Consider the following 23,247-nt stretch of genomic DNA (forward strand, 5'->3'; position numbering starts at 1 on the left):
TGGTAAAAGGCTTGCTTTTGTAATCTGAATGGATTGAATCATAGGAAAGAAAACTTTAGTTAAACAACAATTTGCCATTGGATCTATTTATCCCTTTTCATTGTAACCCACTCAGCTGCTCATTCATTTCTTGTCCTCCCAGTGGGGCTGGAGAAGAAAATAGGAACAGGAACGAGAAATCTCATGGATTACAGGTAGCACAAATATTTAATTACCCATTGGAGTACTGGGAAACAAAAAAGAAGAAAAAATATTTAAACACTTCGGGAAAATACTTTCCTTCCACTTTCCCTGTCTCATCCTCACTTCAGATTCTTCTCCTCCCGTTTTCTAATCTGCTTCGCTCCAGACACCTCTCCTCTTCCCTTGTTGCAGGTTGCACCCAGTTCCTTCAGAGAAGCAATGGGTGGTGCAGGAGGATGACACTGGTGCATAGCAGTTTCTTTCTGCGACTCCATGTTTCTCACTCTTTTCCTAAGATCTCATGTGGGTTCTCCATGGGCTGTGGACCCTTTGGGCCTGTACCTGCCCAGGCATAACAGAGCATCTCCTATTGCTCTGACTGTGTTGTTCCCTCCTCCTCCTCCCTTTCTGTCCTCTCCCCATTCTCTCCCTGTTTGCTCCCCTTCAGTGTTTTTTGTCCTTAAATATGTTTCCCAGAGGGCACCACCAGAATGGCTGATGGGCTCAGCTACGCTCTGCAGTGAGGACCACGTTTCAGGGCTGGCTGGAGCTGGGGCAGCCCTTCTTCACTTTTCACAGAGGCCACCCTACAGCCCCTCCACCCCACCAAAACATGGCCACCTAAACACAACCATTTCTTCTTGATTACTTTAGATATCTTTTAATACAGTAGTGCTAAGAGTTTGCAGTGGGATGGATTGAACAGTGGAGAAATGCAAGGGTTGATTACAGTATGCCTTTCACCATCAAATGATCAACATATCTATATCTATATATCATATGACAGGTGCACTGCTGTTTTCCTTCCTCCTACACCTGACATGACACAACAGGCATGTGCACCACAATGTCCAGAATGAGCACATCCCCCATAGTGTGATGGGGGGTAGAGGGATATGTGTGATACTTGGGCATGCGGTAGTTGTATCCCAGTGACATGACTAAAAGGTATCCTTTCCACATGAATCGCTGGATAGTGCCCATGCACAATCACACACTTGTTCTTGTCATACATCAGGAGCTAAGGTGTTTTATTCTTCTGTGGCAAGGACCTTGTGAAAGAAGGTAATCAGCTCTAGCAGTGGCTGGCTGGTCACAGGCTGCTGTGGTTTTCCCATGTGTAGCATAAAGGCAAGAAGGCAGCAGGGAGGAGGCTGTGAACCACAATCAGGTAACACTCACAGTCATTTGGTTGGTCATCTGACAACATCTTCCTTGAAATATCATCTGGATCAGCAGGGAATGTAATTTCTGTTCTGTCAGAAGTCTGTCAGAGATACAGTTTATTTGTCTGATCATACTCATGATTGTAACTTAAATACAGGGCCAGCTATAGCTGACTTTATTCAGAGAATAAATTTCCAGTATTTCTATAAAATAATCCTTGCTGTTGGATGTAATCACTCATATCAATTTTATTTACTTATTTTTAATTGAGAGTAATGAAAAAATAGGGTATTTAAGAATATTCATCAGATTACTATACAATCTGCAAAGGAAAACTAGTTATATGCCTCCCTTGGAGAAAAAATTTGCAGCTAAAACTCACAAAGAATTGTCCCTAGTTCTCATATTTCAGTGGTATTACACAGAGTAAGAAGCTGTTATGCCAGTAAGGTTGGTAGAGCACATTATATTAATGGAAGAGTATATTGGTTGTTTATTACACAAAGGTGTTTTTTGATAGTTTTGTTCTTCCCCTTGTATTTTACAGTGAGTGCACGCAGGCAACCCACTATCAAGGTGAGATTAATTTCATGTAACTTTGTTCCTTTCATATAGATTTAGTCTAAATTAGGTGTTCAGACTCTTTTTCTACTTTGAGGAAAAAGATCATGAACATCACTTTCAACATTTCATTATACCAATCTTAAGAAGAGTTGAATCATCCTCTTAAGGTGCCTGTCTCTTCCTATTAATTAGAGAGGAAGCCTAGATAATTAACTCAGACTAAATGCATAACTTTAAGATGAATAAATTCAGATGGATTGGTTTGCACCGTAAGTGCGTAGTTGGCATGCACCATCTAGACATTCAACTTCCACATAGGTAGAATTACATTGCCTGAATGCTGTCTTTTTTCAATTTTTATATCTGGTACAATAAGCTGTGTTAAGACTCCTTGAGTACTGTCATAATGCAAGCATAAATAACAATAGAGCTGTTTTAAAAATAAAAATCTTATACTTAAGAACAAATTTATGCAAATACAGATTCTCTTTTCTTTAAATAAAACACCTTTTTGGAAACAGTATAGCATACTGGATCATTTTATCGATGTGCTACTTGCTAACTTTATGTAGCAAAGAAAAATTAACTGGCCATTTCACAGCAATTTCTGTAGTAAACCATTTTGACTAGAAAAGTGGTTGTAGATAGAGGGAAATGCAATAATATTATGTTATAAAATCCAAAGCTTTGATCTTGACAGACTCCAGAGGATGCCAGTGAGTAACTCAGGAAGGGGTTGGCCATTTAACTTATAGTTGCATCGTGACTTACATATCAACCTTCAGATCTGTGCACTGTCCATGTAAAGGCAGTGAATTGGTGGATTTTACTGTCTTAGTTCAGTATTATATGTGTTAATTTTTGTCCTTATAAAACATTTCTGTACTATGAATGTGAATGAAATTTGACCAATTTGGCTCTGCTTAGGTGAAAATGAAGAGACTAACCAATCAATGAGGTGATACTTATGGTTTTTATGTTAGTCCAATTCAAATGGACGTAAGCAAATTCTTCCATTAATTCCACTTGTGAACCTCACAATGTTATAGAACTGTACAATCTTTATCTGCTCGCTTATTGGGGAAAAAAAAAGTATAAAGTTTTTGTCACATGTTCTCCTCTCTCATGTCCATTTAGCACTCCTGTAAAAGGCAGTATTGAAACAGCCATTTCACATATCATCTATCTCTGGTATATACTAAAAACCTGATTCAACAGCTTTCAAAACTATTCATTAAGCTAGATAACACAAATGGGTTTTAGCTAAGCCCTTGAAGTATCTAAGCAAGTGTCATATTACACTGGTTAATGTAGCATTATAAAGTCCTTATTCTAATAGGCATACACATAAAAATAGATTTTAATAATAGTGTATGTCAACAGCTTTGCACATTTTGTCATTATCATGTAATATATGTTGACGCTGATATGGATTTCAAAAAGGAAGCTCTCGTCTTCTTACCTTTCTGTTCCATCAAAACCTAATGGTATTGTATTATATATTTAAGCTAAACATGAAACACATGCTGAGAAACATTGACCTAAAATCATTTTGAAGTGGTGAACTGCAAAAACAGAACAGAGATCTTTCTTTCATACATGCTCACACATCTTAATAATGTTCAATTACTGAGCCAGAAAGATTTATCTTAGTTTTTTAAAACACTTGTATCTGGGAAATGGCATGATACTGTCATTAGTAGTTATTCATGATTAACCTTTTAAAAAAAAAGTATCTCTCAGGATGGTGGATAACTGACAAGTAGGATGACTACCTGTGTGGTCATATGATTCTCCTTTATTATACTGTTGACCAGAGCCCAGAGTTAAAAATAAATTTCTAATGATTATTTGGCTAACAAAAGGAATGTTGTTAAACATTAATCATGGTAAAGAGTATATGCTCTAATGTGCATATCTCAATTATATAGTCTGAGCTTTTTATTAAATTACAAATAAAATAATTGTACAAACGAATTGTACAAATAAAATAATTTTATCTTCCATTCAGGTAACAATTTACAATTTACAGAAATAATGTTTACTGATACTGACGTTAAGTTCTGTAATTTAGTTGAAATTAAACTACTAAATCCTTGAGAGATCATTTTTAAAAGATACCTAAGCTTAGATCTGATTAAGGCTTTGTGGCTTTGTCTAGATTTGATTCAGACCCAATTAATAGTCATACTTGAACGAGAAATATATTTGTTTATTCTTATGTTTTTCCAAGTTCATATGAGGTGAAATTTCTGTTTTACAGTGAGACAGCTTTTACTAACTTAACGAATTTTCATTTCTGTACATTATGTGCAAAAAAACAACAACAACAACAAAAACAATAATATCTGAGACTGAGTTAATAGGATGTCATAACTGACTTTTTGCATGGTCTTAGTCTGTTGCAAATGCAAAGTAGTGTTTGTCTAAATTAATTTACATCAGGACAGGCCAAAAGGGTATAGTTTTACTTTTCTTGTCAATGTCTTACAACATAAAAGATGCAACAGATTATGGCTGGCTTGTAAGAGAGGAATTAACTGAGGCATTTGAATGAATCTTAAAGTAATAACAGGAAGTTATTAATAGTATATAATACTATTATTTGTTAAAATTAAAAAAAAATATATTTTGTTTATCTTGAAGCTGAGGAATTTTCTCTTTGCAGAATTTTAGAGTTCTCTTTCAGAATTTTAGAGGCAGGGTCATCTTCTAATTTGCTTACAGTGTAGTTGTTGTGACACTTAGGGAAATTTTTGGAGCTCTGGCATTCAGTTAAGTAAGGTAAAATCTTTTTTTTTGCATACTGCTTAAAGATAGCACAGCAGTTTTTAATGAAGTGAATATCTTTAAATCTTGCTTATTTCATCAGAAAATACTATACCTTCAAGGATAAAATAAATTAAGCATTTTCTCAAAGGGTTCTGTGATATTGAAAGAGTACTTTAGAGATAAATCGCTTAATCAGGCTACATAAAAATGCTGGGATGATTTGGTTGGGAAGAGGAGTTTGAAAGATTTTCATATAATCGTTCTTGTAAGAGATGCAGGATAAGGATGAAACAGTGAGCCATATCTTCAGCCAATTATCTTGAAAAAAAAGACAAGTCTTCAGTTTCTCTATGATATGCCAACATTATTTTTTTTTTAAGAAAACTGGAACTTGAAAGATGTTTTCAATAAATCCATATGAAATATCAATAAATAATGGATAATATCTATTATTTGTTTTTGTCCATTGGTTCTTAAATGTTTATTATTTAAAAAAAATATAAAAAAATAAAAAATATGTATTAGAATCCCAATAATGAAGTTTGAAGATTTGTAGAAAAAGTAGGATATGTGTATACACTGTATATACACATGTGTATGCACGTATGGATGTTTACATGCAGTATTTAAATTACTGTAGATTGAAACAGCATGTGTGAAATCCAAATTCTTATATGACTTTCATTATAGGAAATAAAGCACCTTTATAAATCTACACAATTTAGCAGCCACCTTGGTAAGACGGGAGGTACTATTAGTCCTATTATACCCTGAGGAAATGAAGCAGAGATTCAAAATTGCACTTATGTGTCCTATACACAATTAAGGAATAATGTTGACACATGAATCTAGAATATAAAGCCTTCGAAGCTGAAGCCTAATGAAGCAACATATGAAGAATGTTGTGGAAGTCAAAAAAGCAAATTGGTTCAATGAAAAGGAAAAAAAAATGCAAGAAATGCTAATTAGTTCTAAATGTATTAAAATAAATTCATGAAGGAAAAAACTTCCACAGAGGCCTGCTGAATCCCTGTTTTGGACAGGAGACTATTCTAAATACTGACTTCCAAAAGGTAGTAGGCTACATTACTAGAAGAATATACTTGCCAAGTTTCTTGTGTTCTTTCTGTAAACATTTGTATTGGCAGATGTTGGAGAACAAATACAAGGCTAGATGAAAGCTTCATCTGATTTGGTGTAATCATTCTCTCTGTGTTTGGCTTACTTTTCACTGCTGTGTGACACAGATGTACCTCTGCATTCTCAGAGCTCCATTCTTATCATATCTGTGCTCCGTATTTCTTTTCTGTGGTCTGTTCCACTCAATTTCATACATCCTATTTTTCTTGCTTCTCATGCACATCCCTTCAAGATGCATGCAAGTTTGCTGTGGAGAGACTACATCATAGAAATCAGAGTTGTTTGGATTTATTTTTTTTCTGTTTCCTTGTTGATTTCACTTCACTATCAGGTGGAAGCAAACAATCCAAAGTGTGAGAGCCTCTACAGATACTCCTTCAGGATAAATTTTCTATTCTAAAATATTCTATAAAGAGGCTATATAAAATACACAGCAGGAGATATTAAAGTTTGACCTTAAAGGTGATTAATTTTCTTATGTATTTCAGTGAATAAACTATTATTCAACTGATTTTAGTTTCTACCCCAGATTTGAGATCTCTGTAAAATTCAGGTAAACAGTAGTTAGTTCAGTTCTAAAATATTTCACTATTTAATTCTGGAAAATAAAATACAGCTGCTACTCTGGCTTCTAACAGTAACTCTGCTCTGTTAGATAAAAATTATTTTTTTATGTTCATTGGTGACTAAAGACCCCTTACATACTCAAAAATACCACTCTCCATAGCTCTGTACCTTCCGATTAAAACACAGGATGTTTTCTTTATATCGGCTGAATTAAACTTTGGAATTACTATTTGTAATACTTACAAAACCATCTAGCTTGATGCCTGTAAAATGATGGTTTTATTAGTGGCAGGAGTGTATATTTCTAGGTTTTATTCAGACAATGTGAAGCCTACTGCAGTACTGAGGGCACTTAGTAATTCTGTGAAGTAAATGTGCAGGTCCCATGAATGTCCATGAGACTATGTATAAAGTGTCACCAATATACACATTACCCTTTCCAATGTCCCTAGCAGTCTGAACAGCAGGAACGTAATATTCTTACTTAGGTTGTCCCTGTGATCAGTGTGTTAGGTGTTAACTTACAGCACGTGGGAAGCAAGTCACATTTGTTTATCCTTTCAGGGAAGAAAGGTAAACCTACTGCACAGGTTAAAAGTGCACTGTGAAAGGTGCTACGCCTTTTCCTTAGTATTGTAACTTGAGGAAGGGTTGGTTAGATGCATCCAGCCAAGCAGAACCGTGTTTAGTGTTTTAAAGTCTGTGTGTGTATTTTCCATGTCTGAAAGAACATAAATTGTGTCCATGAAATGAACCATGTAAAGTTCAGCTGCTGCAAGGATCTTTAGGTGTGGTCAGCTAAGTCTAAACCCCAAGCACTGGCATCAAAGTGAGGTCAATGGGTTTTAAAGTGTACAGTAAGCAGTTAGAAATAGCTAATATACTTATTAGTGTTCTACCTGTATGTGAATGGGCACTAAAAGAGTTTAAATCATATTTGCACCTCTGCTATCTCACAGAAGGGCAATATTGGGAACCTGAAGTCTAGTTCATCCCCTGTATCTTGATCTCTTCTCATTTTTGTCAGTCCCAAGTCTTATCTGTGGAGTCTCTTTCCAACAAGTTCCTTTCTTCTTCTTTAATCATAGCTTCTCAGCCTTTTCATCCCACATATTCCTACTTCTCACACCTCTTTTCCTCAGTTTGTCTATCCATTGTCGTAATATTTCTTTCAGCTTCTTAAACCTTCTGACATTTCCTTATTTCAAACCATAATTCTCATTCCAGCTGGGTCTCAAGTTTCCTTCCTTGCTTTTTATTCAAGTCAGAGCAAGCTCTACCAGTTCTGACTACTTTGTCTTTATGGATACTTTTACCCACCACACCTCACTGATTTATAAATCTGATTCCCTTGATGTCTAGTTTCTTTGTACAGGCTCTTCCAGTTGTGGCTTCTTTATCTTCTCTCCAGTTACTTTTATCTGCCATAACTCACTGATTTACAACTTCTTCCTCCCTGACCTGCTGTCCCCATTCTCTCTGGAAATTCTTGTTTCTAGTTCATTTTTTCACTCTCACTTTCAAATTTCTACCCCAACAGAACCTGGAAGGTTTCCTCCTCTTTCAATTCTGTCCCAGCATAATCCAGTGTGCAGGTGGGACTCGTGCCTCATTTGTGTTTGAAAAAGGCTGCCTGAATCCAGAAAAGATAGCAGTATTACTAGGGGTAAAAGAGAGTCTCAGTTCTCTTTTAATGGTTATGCCTGACATAGTCCATCAGAGCCTGAGGCACTCAAGTTCAGCCAGGGTACAGTTAATGCAGTTTAAAGCAGAGATTTGACAAGTCCCTATTTAGGCAAAGTAGTATTCATAGCACGTACATCTGCAAATAAACTGTGCTCTTATCATAAAAGAATACAATTGTATGTAGCACAGTACTCTTCCTGTTTGAAGTTGGATAAAGCATGAGCTTTGTTTGTAGAACAATGGCATATGATATCAAATATTTTTTCATAATTTTACTATAGGCCCTGATGTTTATGAATATTTTTTTTCTGAAACATTCCTTTCAGTAATTTGGTAGTGCATCTCTTTATCCCCTCTGCTATAATACTTCTTTCTGTCAAGAAACTGGAGCTGAATTTTTTCCTGTTGTTGAAGAAAAATTCAGTCACTTACTTCAGTAGTAAAATTGATGAACTTTTTTTTCTGCAGTGAACCTTCCAAATTTTCTAAATGACTTCAGTTTCTGTGTTACTCAAATCACATTTATAACTTAAAAAAAAAAAAAAAAAAAAAAAAACACAAACTTATTTGCTGTGATTTATTGCTGTGTAGTGCATCTGTATACACAAAAGTACTATCACTGATTTTGTAATTACTTCTTTCTTTCTTTATTATTTATTTATTTAAAAGCTTAATCTTTGTAAAGATTTAGAAGGAGTGATGAGCTGTATTTTAAAAGATGCATTTTTAATTTTAAAAAATATGAGAGAGAAAATAATGTTAAATATCTCTTAAGAAAAAGAAGCCAAATAAAAATAGAGAATCTAATTATTTTTTTCCCTATTGAATCCATGGCAATAATAGGACTGCATTAGATCAACAGTCTAATTTTAAAAAGAAAAGTTCTATATATGTTATGTTTTCCTCCTGTTCTTATACACCAGGAAGAAGATGAGACTCCTTTTATTTCTAACAGTTTGCCAGTATGCCATAAATAGTGTCCATACCTACAGTATTTCAAATCCCAATGTCGTTTTGCTGATGGCAGATGATCTCGGTATTGGAGACCTGGGATGTTATGGGAACAGAACCTTAAGGTATGATGATATGTCTGAGGGGAGTCATACCTTTATATTTAATTCTTTCTATGTATTTGTAAATTAAAAGATTAAAAAACAACAAAAAAAAAAAAGGAAAAAAAAAAAAAAGAAAAAAGAAAAAACTGAGATTAAAAAACTGAGATTGTAATAGGTAATTTATAAATTTTGAAAGTTAATAACCTTTCCACAGAATAGAATATTCAACCTTTGTTCTCTCTCTTTTTCCTTTCTTTCTTTTTTTTTAATAAAGCAAAAAGACTTAGCTGATGCATTCACTTTGCTGAAAAGTTGCATCATAAACAGAATTTAGCGAGCAACTGTGGTGGTTTCATGCTGATGGTTTGTTAAGCTCCACCACATTGCTTTCTTACTCCCACTCCACAAAAGGACAAGGGAAGAAAACGTGAAAAAAGGCTCATGAATTAAGATAAGGACAGGGAGATCACTTAACAATTACCACCATGGGCAAAACAGACTCAGCACAAAAGAGATTAATATTTATTATTAATTTATTATTTAATTTATTGCCTATCACTAGCAAACTAGAGCAGTGAGAAACTAAAAGCAAAACACCTACCCCCCATCCACCTTATTCTATGTCCTCCCCCCAAGAAGTGCAGTGCAAAAGGAAATGGGGGCTGCAGCCAGTCCCTGACACTGCATCTCCACCGCTCCTTCACGGTCACTCCCTGCTCCACGTGGCGTCCCTCCCACAGGATGCCGTCCTTCCCCAACTGAGCCTGCGGGGGCTGCCCACAGGCAGCAGCTCTTCAAGAATTGCTCCCACATGGATCCATACCACAGGGTCCATCCCCCAGGAGCAAACTGCTCCAGCATGGGTCCCCCACGGGTGGGCGGCAGCTCCCCCTGCTCCTGCGTGGGCTCCTCTCCATGGGCTGCAGCTCCAGCCCGGGGCCTGCTCCTGAGGGGGCTCTCCATGGGCCGCAGCCTCCTCCAGGCCACATCCACCTGCTCCACTGGGGGCTCCTCCACCCATGGGAGGGCTGCAGCGTGGAGATCTGCTCCATGTGGGACCCATGGGCTGCAGAGGGACAGCCTGCGCCACCAGGGGCCTCTCCACAGGCCGCAGGGGAACTGCTGCTGCCTTCCTGGAGCACCTCCTGCCCTCCTGCTGCACTGACCTTGGGGGCTACAAGACTGTTTATCTCACATGTGCTCACTCCTCTCTCGCAGCTGCTGCTGCACAGAAGGTTTTTTGTTTGTTTTCACTTTCTTAAATCTGCTCTCCCAGAAGCCTACCCAGTGTCACTCCTTGGCTCAGCTCTGGCCAGCAGCAGGTCCCTTTTGGAGCTGGCTCTGGTCTGACATGGGACAGCTGCTGGGCTCTGCTCACAGAGGACACCTCTGCAGCCCCCCTGCTACCAAAAGCTTGGCATGTAAACCCAATACGGAAACCCAATGTGATTACAGAAAAGCAAAATAAAATCAACTATTTTAAAAATTATTTGGCACAAATATGAATTAACCATGTTTCGAAGCACTCTTGTGATTTGAAATGACCTTCTCACTAATTGGAAATTAAGTGCTGTTTTTTTTTTCTTAATTTATCTTTGTGCTGTAGTCATTTAAATTAATTAAACCCAATGTTAATATACTTGATTAATTCAGCAGTGTCACCCAGTATGATCCTTACTACAAACTTGGGTATGATGGTTGTTTAAAAAGCACAAGTTTTGTCTAGTTGTTGTGTTTCAGTGGTTCAAAATTAAGCTTTTACCAAGTTAAAAAATAAAAAAAAAAAAAAAAAAAAACATTCAGACTACAAGTACCATCCTGTCATGTGTTAAATACTCTTTTTTCTGTTGAAGTTTGTTGGAAGTGAAAACTTCTGGTAAGGCAAACTAAACAGAAAGAACTTGTTACATTTTCTAGGTTTAAAAAAGGAAAAGAGTATATACAACATTGTTCACATACTAAACTATCTGATGTGATGATTCGGAATTACATCTTTGGAGTATGAAGAAATTGCATCATACTGCTTGCTATCTATATGTGTTGTTAGTAATAGCAAAAATTCTGTTGGAAAATTAATGTTTCTGACTGTATCCAAGCTAGATGAAGGGACTAGTGTTCCTTGAGATCATGGTCATTAGTAGGTCAGGGACCTACCTGAGCATGCTGCAGCTCCTGGCCACTCTGCATTTGTAGTTTTCTTCCTGTAGAATTCAGGGCATAGATTTATTCCTGCAGCAACCAGCTTTGATCTGCATGTTGAGCCAGGTCACAGACAAGGCAGATATGGAAAACTGCCTTGCAGATACGGAAACTTGGATGTTCTCCTGGATCTAATATTACAGACTTAATCTGTAAACATCATTAATATAGAGTCCAGTACCGAGTCACGACCATCTGAATCTCTCTTAATATCAGATAACACCACATACCCAAAAACTTTGCTGGGGAAAGGGAGAAACGCCACTAAGTATGAAATAAAGAAGCACAACTTTTTTCAGCCTCTCCCTCCCTATTGCAGAATCAGAAAGGCCATATAACAGAGTTACAATCATGGTTCAAGGAATGAGTTAAGAAGGGTTGAAATACAACATGTCCATCTGTCACAGTATAGTACTGACCACAAAGAGCAGGTGAAAAAGGGGAAAAAGATTTTTGGCACAATGTCATGGTGTCTCAGTTTGATGTTGACACCCAGTGTAAAAATATTTGGTATGATATTGCAAGACCACCATGGTTTTGATAATTTGAATACAATGGTCTTAACATGATTTTCCTGGTAGTTTTTGCCTCAGATGCCTTGATCTCAACCATTCCCATTTCCAAATAATCATATCTGTGTATTCTCTCTCTCTTTTTTTTTTCCCAATTATTTATTTTTTTTTTCTAGAACCCCTTATATTGACAGGCTAGCAAAGGAAGGAGTGACACTTACTCAGCATATAGCAGCATCCCCACTGTGTACTCCAAGCAGGGCAGCTTTCCTGACAGGGAGATATCCAATCAGATCAGGTAAAATTTGAATATTTTATTTATATATGTAATATTTTATTCAAGTAAACAGTGTGCTTTTTTCCCTGGCCTTTTTTCTGTCTTAACCAGGTTAGGTACTCATTTAAGTGCCTAATCAAGCTCAGCAAAGTTGGTCAGCATTTGAAATCTTATATAACGGGAAATCATTTCACTTCTGAAGACTTTGCACGACAATATAGCTTTTTATCAAGAAGACTTTTTTTAATACAGAGGAGAAAATCGGATTGTGGTTATTCAATGGAAGGAGCAGCCTATTCCATTGACTTCATCCACTGTCCAAAGACTGTGAGCTCTTTGCCTGTTCAGTTGTGTTTAGGCTTCTCCTAGGGTGTTGGTGGCAGCTGAGTGTTGAATATTACAGAGATGATTTTAACAAGACACAAGGGAAGAAACCAGTTTAAATTCTCCTGCTGCAATATTTCTATTTGTATGAAACCTTTTGGTTTAGACTAATTGGTTATGGGAAGAAGAAGAAAAAAAAAAAAAAAAGAGAAAAAAGAAAATCAGTTTGTTAAACTATTCCACAAACTCTTAAAACTGTGAATAAAGCAAAAATAAATCTCTCTTCTTTCTAAGTATTTTTGTTCCATTTGTTCCATATCTTCCCATACACATTGTTAAGTATCCTATGAATACATGTAACTTCTATTACTTTTAAAACCAAAGCCCATTTGAGACAATATAGAACCAGTCTGTTTATTTTTGTGTGCAGGGACTGAGCCCCTCAGTGCTTAGCCATGCAACTTTAACATTCCCTCAACATCATTTTTAGCAAGGATCATTATACATTAATCAGATCACTTGTTCATTAGTGATAAAACATCCTGTCCTTGCTTCTGGGAATGAAAGCAAAGCAAGACTCTGGAGCCTACTTGATACGTTCATGTTCATTCAAATCAAGTAACAAGCTTCTGCAAAAGTGCCAGCTAATATAACTTGCTAAATTTTCCATTACATTCAGCTGCAAAGGAAAATTTTATATACCTTTTACAGCTATGTTTCTATTAATATTTACAATAGGTAAAGCCACAGGTCACTTTCCATTATGATCCTTGTTATTACTTATGAAAAATTAGCATTTGAACTGATTTTTTCTCTTAACTGATCTGTTCTCAGCCATACTAATCATTTCCATGTATGTGGAAAATTGAACTTTGTCTTAAATTATGAAATTGCTAAATACAGACTGTTTTTAAACACCAGTGAAGAACTAGTACAGAATAATTGTAGAAGGTACTAGAATCACAGTATGGAAAAGGAAGATAGAAATGTAAAACTCCTAAAACTACAGAAAAATATTCCAAAATGTGGTATTTCATGAGATGCAAGCTCAGAGAAAAGTAATGGTGAAAAAGAAATAAAAATGGTTCAGTGCTTTGCTTCTTGTAACTTAAAGGAATTATATTGATTACAGTTATGAAAGATAAAAGTACACCTTGAAATGAAGTATAGATATGTATAGCTTACTAAAGCTGCCTGAACCGTTGATCAATAAAACTGACTTTGCTGGCTGGGATGAAAAAAAAAATGTAGTCAGCATTTGAAAGGTAGGTTGAGATCTCTTTAATAAACTAGTCTAACAAGTCTTTTTTTCTTCTAACCACAATGGATACCTGAGGGAAGATTCTGGTTGTCTACATCAATCATGTAACTTTGGCACTGTAATCATCCAAGTTGCATAATTCAGACTTCCTGAAGATACATCTGCACAGATTTGCATAGATACTGTGTGTTCTGTCTGTCTGTACTCTGAGCCAGCTCTCATCTGGAATCCCAGTGATCTAATTTTCATGAACCTGAATTCTCAAGTTCCTCATCCTGAGAATAGCCTATAAGCTCAGGTTTCTGTTTCTCAGACTCTCCGTGTATAGAAATTACTGTGCTTTATTTAGATGTTGTACTAGCTGATGCCTGATGCTGCTTTAATGCACTCAGGACTGTATTGACTAATCATGTGTGTTTGTGCACTGGTTTGTGGAACACTGAAAGCTGAAAGCTGAGTGTCCTAGCTGAGTCCAGAATCAGACTCCCTTCCTCTTTTCTGACCTCATGGTATTTATGTGCCTAGCTGTAAAACTGCCCTCCTTCAACTGACTTCTCTCAAATAAACTTAAGATCATGTAGAAAAACACATATGAGGGAAGTGGGAGTTTTGGGAGTCGAATTTGGGAGTACTCTCGCTTAGTCCTCAGCTCCAATCCTTTCCTGTGTACAAGAAAAATAAGTTATGCTAGCTCAACTTCTTCCAGTTATTTTATACTTTAGAATACCTACAGAAAGGCTTGCAGCTCTTTATGCAATGGCTGCCCCCACAGTTACACCCAGAGTATTTTCTTTTTCTCTACTTCTCAATTTCTGGTGAAAATACAGGAAAGACTTTACTCACTAAATAGATGATAGTATCTCCCACTTGCATTTCACAGTGACTGCTAGTAATATGTCATTTAAGTGATACCACTTAAAGCAAAAATGTGCATGCAGAAAGAACGAATTAAAACTTTCACTCTATCATCTGTCTCATTCATTTTCATTATATTTAGGAATGGCTGCCTTTTCACGAGTTGGTGTCTTCTTATTTTCTGCTTCTTCTGGTGGACTTCCTTCTGAAGAAATAACATTTTCAAAACTCCTGAAGCAAAGAGGTTATGCAACAGCTCTAATAGGTAAGATTGCATAAATACACAGCATTTTTTTCATTCAACAGATTCAAAACAGAAAAACAGAATACCTTGACAGAAATATAATTACTGCATGTATATTTGAACTACAGTAGAAAAAAAATATATATTTTGTCATGTTCATGATGGAGTTAACTCTTATTGATCCATATTCAATTAAAGAAGACTGACAAAAAAACAAAACAAAACAAAACATATTTTTACAGTTGTAATAAGCACTGTAATGCTTATGCACATGTAATACACATTTGGGGGTGCTGACCTAGTTAATGTTCTTTTTTTAACTACTGTCACTGCAATATGACAGCTTGCCACTTAGACCTCCAGAAGTTATCTCCATGATGTTTAACGAACAGGTCTTCAAGTAGCCTGAATGATAGCTATGAAACCATAAGATGTAATATTACCATACCCTTAGAGTATAATGAACACTTCCAAAAAATCAAGAAGAGTATTAAAATTAAGGATAAGCACATGTAAATGACAAAAAGAAAAGATATGTAGATTTGAAGACTAGATAGGCAGACTCTGATTCCCAACCAGCCCATTTTCTGTCTCTGCTGGCATTCTTATCACATCGTTTTATTCTAGGTCAGGGAGTCTTTGCTTTGTTCAGTCTAACTCAGCAGTTCCCAAACAATTAATTGTCAAATCCTGCTTTAGTGATGGATTGACATAAGGATAATTTGAAGCCTTTCTATTCCTCAGACCTGTGCCATCACTTCTTTTTTTTTTCACCAAGTTTCTCTCCTGTCTACTCTCTAAGGACATTTTTTCCCTCTCTAAAGGCATTTTCCTTTCTATTTTTATTTTTTTTTTCCTGCTCTGAATATGTTTCCCCTTGCTTGATACATCCCTAAATACATTTTAGCTATAAATCTATTTTATGTATACACTTTTTTACCTCATTGCTTTTCCCCCATGACACACAGAAGGTGACATCCAATAGATCTGGCAGGAGCAGACAAATTCAGAAGATCTGCAACAAAACCAAGTTTTCTCAAAAAGTGCAGATACATTGAATTTCTACTGTCTCACCAGTTAAGGATCCTAAATAGTAACAAGAAATTATTATGTTTAGTGGGAAATAGCTACTCATAATCCAAAAATTGCACTGAAAATAGATGGGTATTGTTTTAACTACTGCTATAAATACATTGATACTGTTTTATCTACAGCTATACATAATTACAATTGTTATTCAATGTGTTGTCTAGCATCCAAAGAAATTTAAAAGCCACCTATATTTTCAAAGTTAAAACACTTAATTGATAAATTGGGTTTTGTACCTTTCCTCCAGAATGAGATGTTATAATATTTGGACATACTATCACAGTAGTGAGAAATATAAAACTGTCTGAATCTATTCAGTAGAATTAATTGAGCTGTTTTGTTTTTAATAGAGCAGCTTAAAATCTTACAATAATATTGTATATGTGAATACTTTATATTATCACTCCTACTATGTATTTAATTTAAATACATTTATTTGAGCACATAAAATATTTTTGTTTGCATCTTGTATTTTCTCATTTATATGAAGAGCACAAAACTGTACAAAAAGAAAGATTATCAGCATATACGACTCAGTCTTCAGACTGCTCTTTTCAACTGTCTGAGGGAAAAGTAGAGGGAAAACATGGATTACTGCAGCCTGCCCAGCATTTTGGATTCTGAATAACTGAGTTCCAGATGAGGTTTCTTAGCTGAAAAGGACTTCCTTGTTATGTCTATTTGTCTTTCATTGCATTGCCTGTGCTCTGCAGATATGTTAATAGTGACAGAAGGTGAGTGAAAAAAGCATAGGTCTCAAACAAGTAAGGTACTCATAATGTACAATTAGAAGAATAAATTTATCTCAGAAGCTTGGTGGAATCTGTTGAAATTTGTCTTATGCTTGTCTGAAACATCCAAACTATGCAGCTTGACTTCAGGAGAGATGTGAGAGCAACAAACATCCTAACACGGATGGCAAAGATGATGATAAATGAAGTTAAAGAAGCAAAACAAATGTATTGTGGACCCAATCATCACTTGCTTTTTCAGAGTAGTGCATGATGTATCAAAACACTCTACCTCATCAGCCTTTTAAAAATGGCAATTGTGTCCTTCAGTCACAATTGCTAGTATAATTTGAACATGTGCTTCCATTCCAGGCCCAGCTAGCCTGCTCTCTCCTTTGTTTATCGTAAGTTGCTTCTGAGCAAATCTTTTCTGAAAAATAAGTTCATCTTGATATTGAAGAATTTGTTGTGCTTGCTAAAAACATTTTGGTAAAAATAAGTCCTATATTGTCCCCTGTCTTTAAAGTGTTGTTGCAAGATTCTTCTGTCCTTGCTTGTAGTGTCTAGTTTTATTGAGCTCCAGTTTAAATAAGATTGTTTGTATCATACTAAATGACCTCGAAAATGTATTTTATTTGTTTAAGTTTCTCTTTTTTTTTTTTTTCTCTACGTATAGGTGCTTTGAATTTGACAAGTAAAGGCAGGAAATTAAAAATTAAAATCTTTAAGACTTTCTGTACATTCATGGTTGCAAGCCACTGTATTTATTTCGTTCATTCAACCTTGTGAGAATAGTTAGATGCTGAACTCACTAGACATCTGGCTTTACAATTATTTCATAAAGACAGTAAGGTAAATTTATGACGATGAGTGAACTTCAGCAAATGTCATTCCCGTGTCATACCTTAGTTTTGCCATTTGTGAAAGAGAAATAATGATTACTGAGCCCATGCGTTGTATACTGATTCAAAAAATCAGAACTAACCTTCATCTTCACCCTCTTTGATACTGCAGACCCTTCATTTGTCACTGTCAAAGGTAGAAGTGCTGCTCTTTAGGCCCAGGAGATGCCCAGAACTGCCTGCATCAAAACTCTTTTCTTATAAATGCATAAGAGTTTTTGCTGGGATGGTTAAGGGAAAAGGGAGATTTCTGTATGTACTTTATTTCTTTCACGTATTTTCTACTAAGCATATCTAGAAGTAGGGTTGAAGGCTTACTGGGTTTGGGTTTTTTAATTCTTCTAGTATCACATACCCTGACTTAACACTGGACATATTTAGTTATTTAAATTAGAAAGAATAGATAAAATTTGGCCCAGCAATATAAATTATCTGTTTTATCGAAAGTGACACTGAAAGTTTTGTCAAATATTCAACACATTTCATTGCTGATACCAAAGAGCATTGCTTTAACCATAAGGTATATTTAGAAGCATAACCAAATTTGATTTTTCCCTGTTTTGCATTGCAATTTAAATAACAGCTACCAAACAGTTAGGTCCATTGTGCTAATCAATGCATAAGCATATGGTAAGGGGTTGTACTTGAGTCACAGAATGAATTATCTAAATACTTATTTTAATCAGCATGAACACAGATTATGCCACTATAATGAGAATCAAACTCACTATTTCCTTGTGTCAGTGTCCAGCATTACTGCAGAATTAGAATAATTTCCTAATGAGACAAACTGCTGTGAGAGGCAGTATTTGCTGGCAATTTACTCCTTACTACTTTTTTCATATATGAAAGTGTGCATATATATATATAGTGAGGGAGAATGCAATTTCAGAGACTTTGCAATCATTTAAATAGTAAATGTCTTGGTAATTTCATTATTCTTGTTTTATTTCCTATGTTACTTTTTTTTTTTTTTTTTTTTTAAGTGAATGACTTGCCAGATAAATTTCAGAAAAGATATTTCATAGCTCCACATTGGTTCTTCCTCAGAAAGCAGCAGCCACTACAAAACACTATTTTCTTATGACTACTTAACTACACATGCACAAAGGCTTCATTTTCAAAGCTGTGTTAGAGCTCTGTTGCTCTTCAGTGACCTGCTAGCCCACTCAGAATTTAATGGTCTCCATCAGGAGATCTGCCAAACTATTTCTAACTAAAAAGAAGAGCAGACATGAAACAAAGTCTTTGATGAAGGTATTAAGAAAGGTTATATAAAAAAAATAGGGATCCACACAATAAATGCTGGGGCTGGGGAGGTGAGAGTATCAGTCAGATAGTGACAGTTTCATATTTGGAGTAGCGCACATTGTAAGTTTGATGATTTAACTACAGAAATGCTCCCTGTCCTCCTCTCTTTATAGGAAAATGGCATCTTGGGATGAACTGTGAAAGCAGTAATGACTTCTGTCACCACCCCCTCAGTCATGGATTTGATTACTTTTATGGGCTCACCGTGACCAATCTTAGAGACTGCAAACCTGGCCAAGGCAGCGTATTTTTAAAAGGGATTCAGAAATACCTTGTCATCCCAGTCCAAATCCTTGGAGTCACCCTGGTCTCTTTGGCAGTAGTGCATTATGTTGGCCTCCTCAAAGTACCTTTCCAAGCACTGGGCTACTGCCTGTTATTAACAGCTATTTCACTTGCGGTTTTGATTTTTTTCTTTTATCATTTTCGACACTTGAACTGCTTCTTAATGAGGGACCATCAGATTATCCAGCAGCCACTATCCTATGAGAATCTTACTCAGAGATTGACAACAGAAGCTGTACAGTTTATAGGAAGGTAGGTTTCTAACTGTGTTATGAGTTAATGCTGGCATTTTGCAATGACAGCGCTTCTTAAAAAGTAGATTATGTGAAGTGTTGTGCAAGAGAAATATGCCATGATATATTATCACTTTTTTCTTTAAACAATGACTGAAGTTAATCTTTTTTAGTGAAAGTGACTGTTTCCCAATAATAGTATGTATGCATGGGGTAAAAACGTAATCACTTCCTGCTTTGTCTCCATCTCTGTAGTTTTATTGTTAGGTATGTCATTATTTTCTCTATAAAAATTAAAAACTATTAATGTTTATGTTTCAGAAAAAAAAATATTTTAAAATACCCATTACATTTTTAACATTTTTAAGGACTTTAATTCTTTGGAATTTCATATAAACAAGAATATGAAAAGTATTTTGCAGTGTGACTTCATTATATGGAAGCGCAATGCGGAGTTGTAATTTATGAGTTTTCTGGAATGAGAAGCTGCTCTTCATCCTTGATTTAGTGCACGCATTAAATGATGAAAACTACATACCTAGTAGTAACTTTGAATACATTCACATAGTATTATTGCTGAATTAAAATTTATACCAATTAATCAGGGGCTATTTTTTCTAGATTTAATGACTGCATGCAGTAGTCGTCACGACTGTTAGCGAGAAAAAATGCTTATCTGAAATCTTGATCTCTTACTGCAATTTTTCATTCATTTCTCTCATTATAAATATTTGGTTTGGCCATCTCTACTCATGATAACAAAATAAAATGTTTTTTAAATAAAATTTCTTTAAGTAAGTCTTCCCAACAATCAACATTATCATGAGTATTTATAACTAAACTAACGCATAATTATTTCCTCTTGTCAATGGTGATAAAAACACCTTCTCATCTACATTCTAACTAACTTAACAGTTAAATACTTTGTTCACTACAAAAGCACACAAGCACATGCACACACCCTTTTGGAAATATTTGAGAAGATATTTGCTTAATGACCAATCATTTGATGATTTAAAATGTCTTTTGAAGACGTTAACCATGTGTTGGCAAATTCTTCCTTTCTTTATAAGAGTATAATGTTTCTATAGTGATTCATAATGTTTTGGACATCTCTGAGTTGTTCAATGATTTCAGTGTAATGTAAATAAAATGATAGCCCTAAAACAGGTGAGTTCAAGATTGGGAATGAATGCTAGAATACTATTGCACTGGTAATAACTCTAATAAAAATAATAACTCTAATAAAAGTAACTATTAATTTTATTAATTTTCATAATGCATACGGTGCTATTGTGTAACTTAGTGTTTAGAGCTGGCAAAACAACATACAATCTGAGTCAGCATAGCTCTGTTGACTGAGCTGGAGGTTGAGGTTTTACATTATCTGGGCTCTTGGCCCCAGTTCTCAGAGTACTTTCCAGACAACATTTATGTAAAATTGAAGTTAAGGTTAATAGCATATATTGGTAATATGCAATAAACTTCATTACAGGAAAGTTGCAATTATATTGAGAATTATAACCCAGGCAATTTAGAGTCCGTGTTAAATTTAAAAATATCCAAACATATTAAGGTATTGAGAAGCAATTTGGGCATCCAAGCAATCTTAACTGTGCCCTGTAGTGACTTCACATGCAAAGTATATGGCCATAAAACTTGCTCCTCAGGAAAAGAGTAATTAGATTAATATACCAGTGTAATATAGTAATTAGATTAATATATCAGTGAACTGATCTGCCCCATGTAATAGTGTGAGCAACAAAATCAATATTTGCTTTGACATGCTAGTTCTGACAGTTTATACCTATCAACTCCAGTGTGCCAGCAGACCATTGCTTTTGTGACTAATCTTCTGACTTTGGCTATTTGTATGGGAATGGCAATCAAGAAGCAATTAGGTTGTAACAGCAGACAGACAGAAAAGCAAAGGACCACCATGCTATGGTTGCTCCACATTATTCTTGCAGTTCCACTTCTTTCTGTGAGCAAACCTCTTTTAGCCACTCATTCAGATCAGCACTTGATTTGTCATACAGGCTTCTTTTGTTTCAGTAATATGGTAAGTAGCAATTTAAGTCCTGTACAGCAGTAACCTATGCGCACAAGTATATTATAGTTTAAAGAATCGTGAATTTGAAGAATTGAGTCATCTACTTTTTCTGGTTCTTAATACATTATCTAACTAAAACTCATAAACTATTATGCATGTTTTAATTGGTTATTTATCTTATGATGAAGTTCCCCTTGTCAGCAGCACTTGTACTTCTCTGTAGCCTTTCTATAATTTATATATATATGTAGTTATGCGTATAACAAATGCAGCATACAGCATAAAACATATATTTTATCCATGTAAGTTTATTATAGCTATTATCTATATAACCTTTGCAAGTTCTTCAGAGCTCAGGCAATGGATTTCCTGACTGACATTGTTCTCCTTGCTAGTTATTTCCATCATATTGCTGGCTATATGATTTCTTAACATACATATGATATTGATATTTTTCAATCCTTCCTAGAATTTTTTTACAGTATATGCACTGTTATACTTACTTTTCTTTGGTCTGTTTTTTGGAAAGCTGATACTGTATTTGTTCTTCCTTAGTCTAGTATATGTGTATTACTATTTTCTTTTGCTCCTAGGTAGATTGAAAGATAGCAAATGCTCAAAATGATACTGAAGAAGAACATACGCAATTACATGTGTTGGCTCTAGAGAAAACAAACACAAATTTAGTTGCTCACCCTAATTGTAAATGGGCAGGTCAGCTCACTGTATGTTAACTCCAATTACTATTTCCCATGAGCAAGTGTGTGTACATATTTTAAACCTATCTGAATACTCTCTAGACATTGCAATATATCTGAAAGTCAAATGGCTGCTAATTATTTAATTTTAAGTTCGATGTGGTTGTCACTCATGTCTCTTCAACATGCCCTTTAATAGATGACTGGTTGCACCAACAATACAAATCAGAAAATGCCAGAAACCTGTTTTTAACATCGTAGATACTAGCAAGACAAAAATACCACATTATGTTACAGAATCTCTAACAAATTCAGATAGTTGATCGCAATTAGTAAGTGCAATAATTTAAAATCCTAATGAAGTCTAAGTTCTGGAAAAAAACATTTACATTATAAGTTTATAATTGAAAACTATGGTGAAGATATTATTGATCAATTTTCATGCAGATTTACTTTTTTCCTATCATAGATTGCATAGCCATAATATTCAAAAGTTTGTGATGCCAGTTAATATTTTTTTTATTTACTTCTTAGCTATTCTGTCTCAGTGCTTGAAACACTGTTACAAAACTTATGTAGATTTATTTTCATCTACTCTAGTGGACTGTCTTTTAGAGTTTTTCTATGCATCACTAGATGTTAAGATTAGGCAGTTGGCAGGTTGTACTAAATTTAGAGTTCTGAAATCAACCAAATTTTTACAAACTACAGCGTTTGCCTTGTTCGGGAAAAGCCAAGTAGTTTGCTTTCATAGCTGCTGCGAATCATTGTACCTTCACTGGTACACAGGTATAAGGTATGTAGTAGTCTACTGGGTTAAAATGTGTATACTTTGTGATGAAATTTGAGGATGATTTCACATTAGCAAAAAAAATGTTGTTCAGAAAGATCGTACTTGTCCATCATATTAAAGGTTAATGTAGAATTTACTGTGAACAATTAGAATGGAGCACTGTCATGTTCCCACATAGTTTACAGTATTGAGTCATACTGGAAATATCCCTTTGATTTGACAACCACAGGCCAGCAATCCTGACCTTCACCTGCTGCTCTGCTGCAGTGGTCTTGGATGGATATTAGCGCTCAGGAAATCAAACAGAAGGAATTTCCAAAGGAGTTTTTCCTTTACCCAAGACATT

General features: G+C 35.4%; 1 protein-coding gene across 5 annotated transcripts in view; it reads left to right on the forward strand.

The window, feature by feature from the left end:
• The window catches only part of STS (steroid sulfatase), a 110,646-nt gene that overhangs the window by 15,725 nt on the left and 71,674 nt on the right, over window positions 1–23,247 (forward strand). For 3 of the 5 annotated variants that reach the window (XM_082783372.1, XM_082783371.1, XM_082783373.1), the window contains 4 exons: window positions 9,003–9,155; window positions 12,022–12,143; window positions 14,705–14,827; window positions 18,953–19,376. In XM_082783372.1, coding sequence (XP_082639498.1) covers window positions 9,010–9,155; window positions 12,022–12,143; window positions 14,705–14,827; window positions 18,953–19,376 — 815 coding nt within the window. In that variant the 5' untranslated portion in view covers window positions 9,003–9,009. Of the gene's footprint in view, window positions 1–6,212; window positions 6,289–9,002; window positions 9,156–12,021; window positions 12,144–14,704; window positions 14,828–16,558; window positions 16,630–18,952; window positions 19,377–23,247 lie in introns of those variants that run through there. The other 2 variants (XM_082783374.1, XM_082783375.1) reach the window with 2 other exon arrangements.

Source organism: Aythya marila (genome assembly GCF_965140915.1).
Source record: "Aythya marila genome assembly, chromosome: 1".
NCBI classification, from domain to species: domain Eukaryota; kingdom Metazoa; phylum Chordata; class Aves; order Anseriformes; family Anatidae; genus Aythya; species Aythya marila.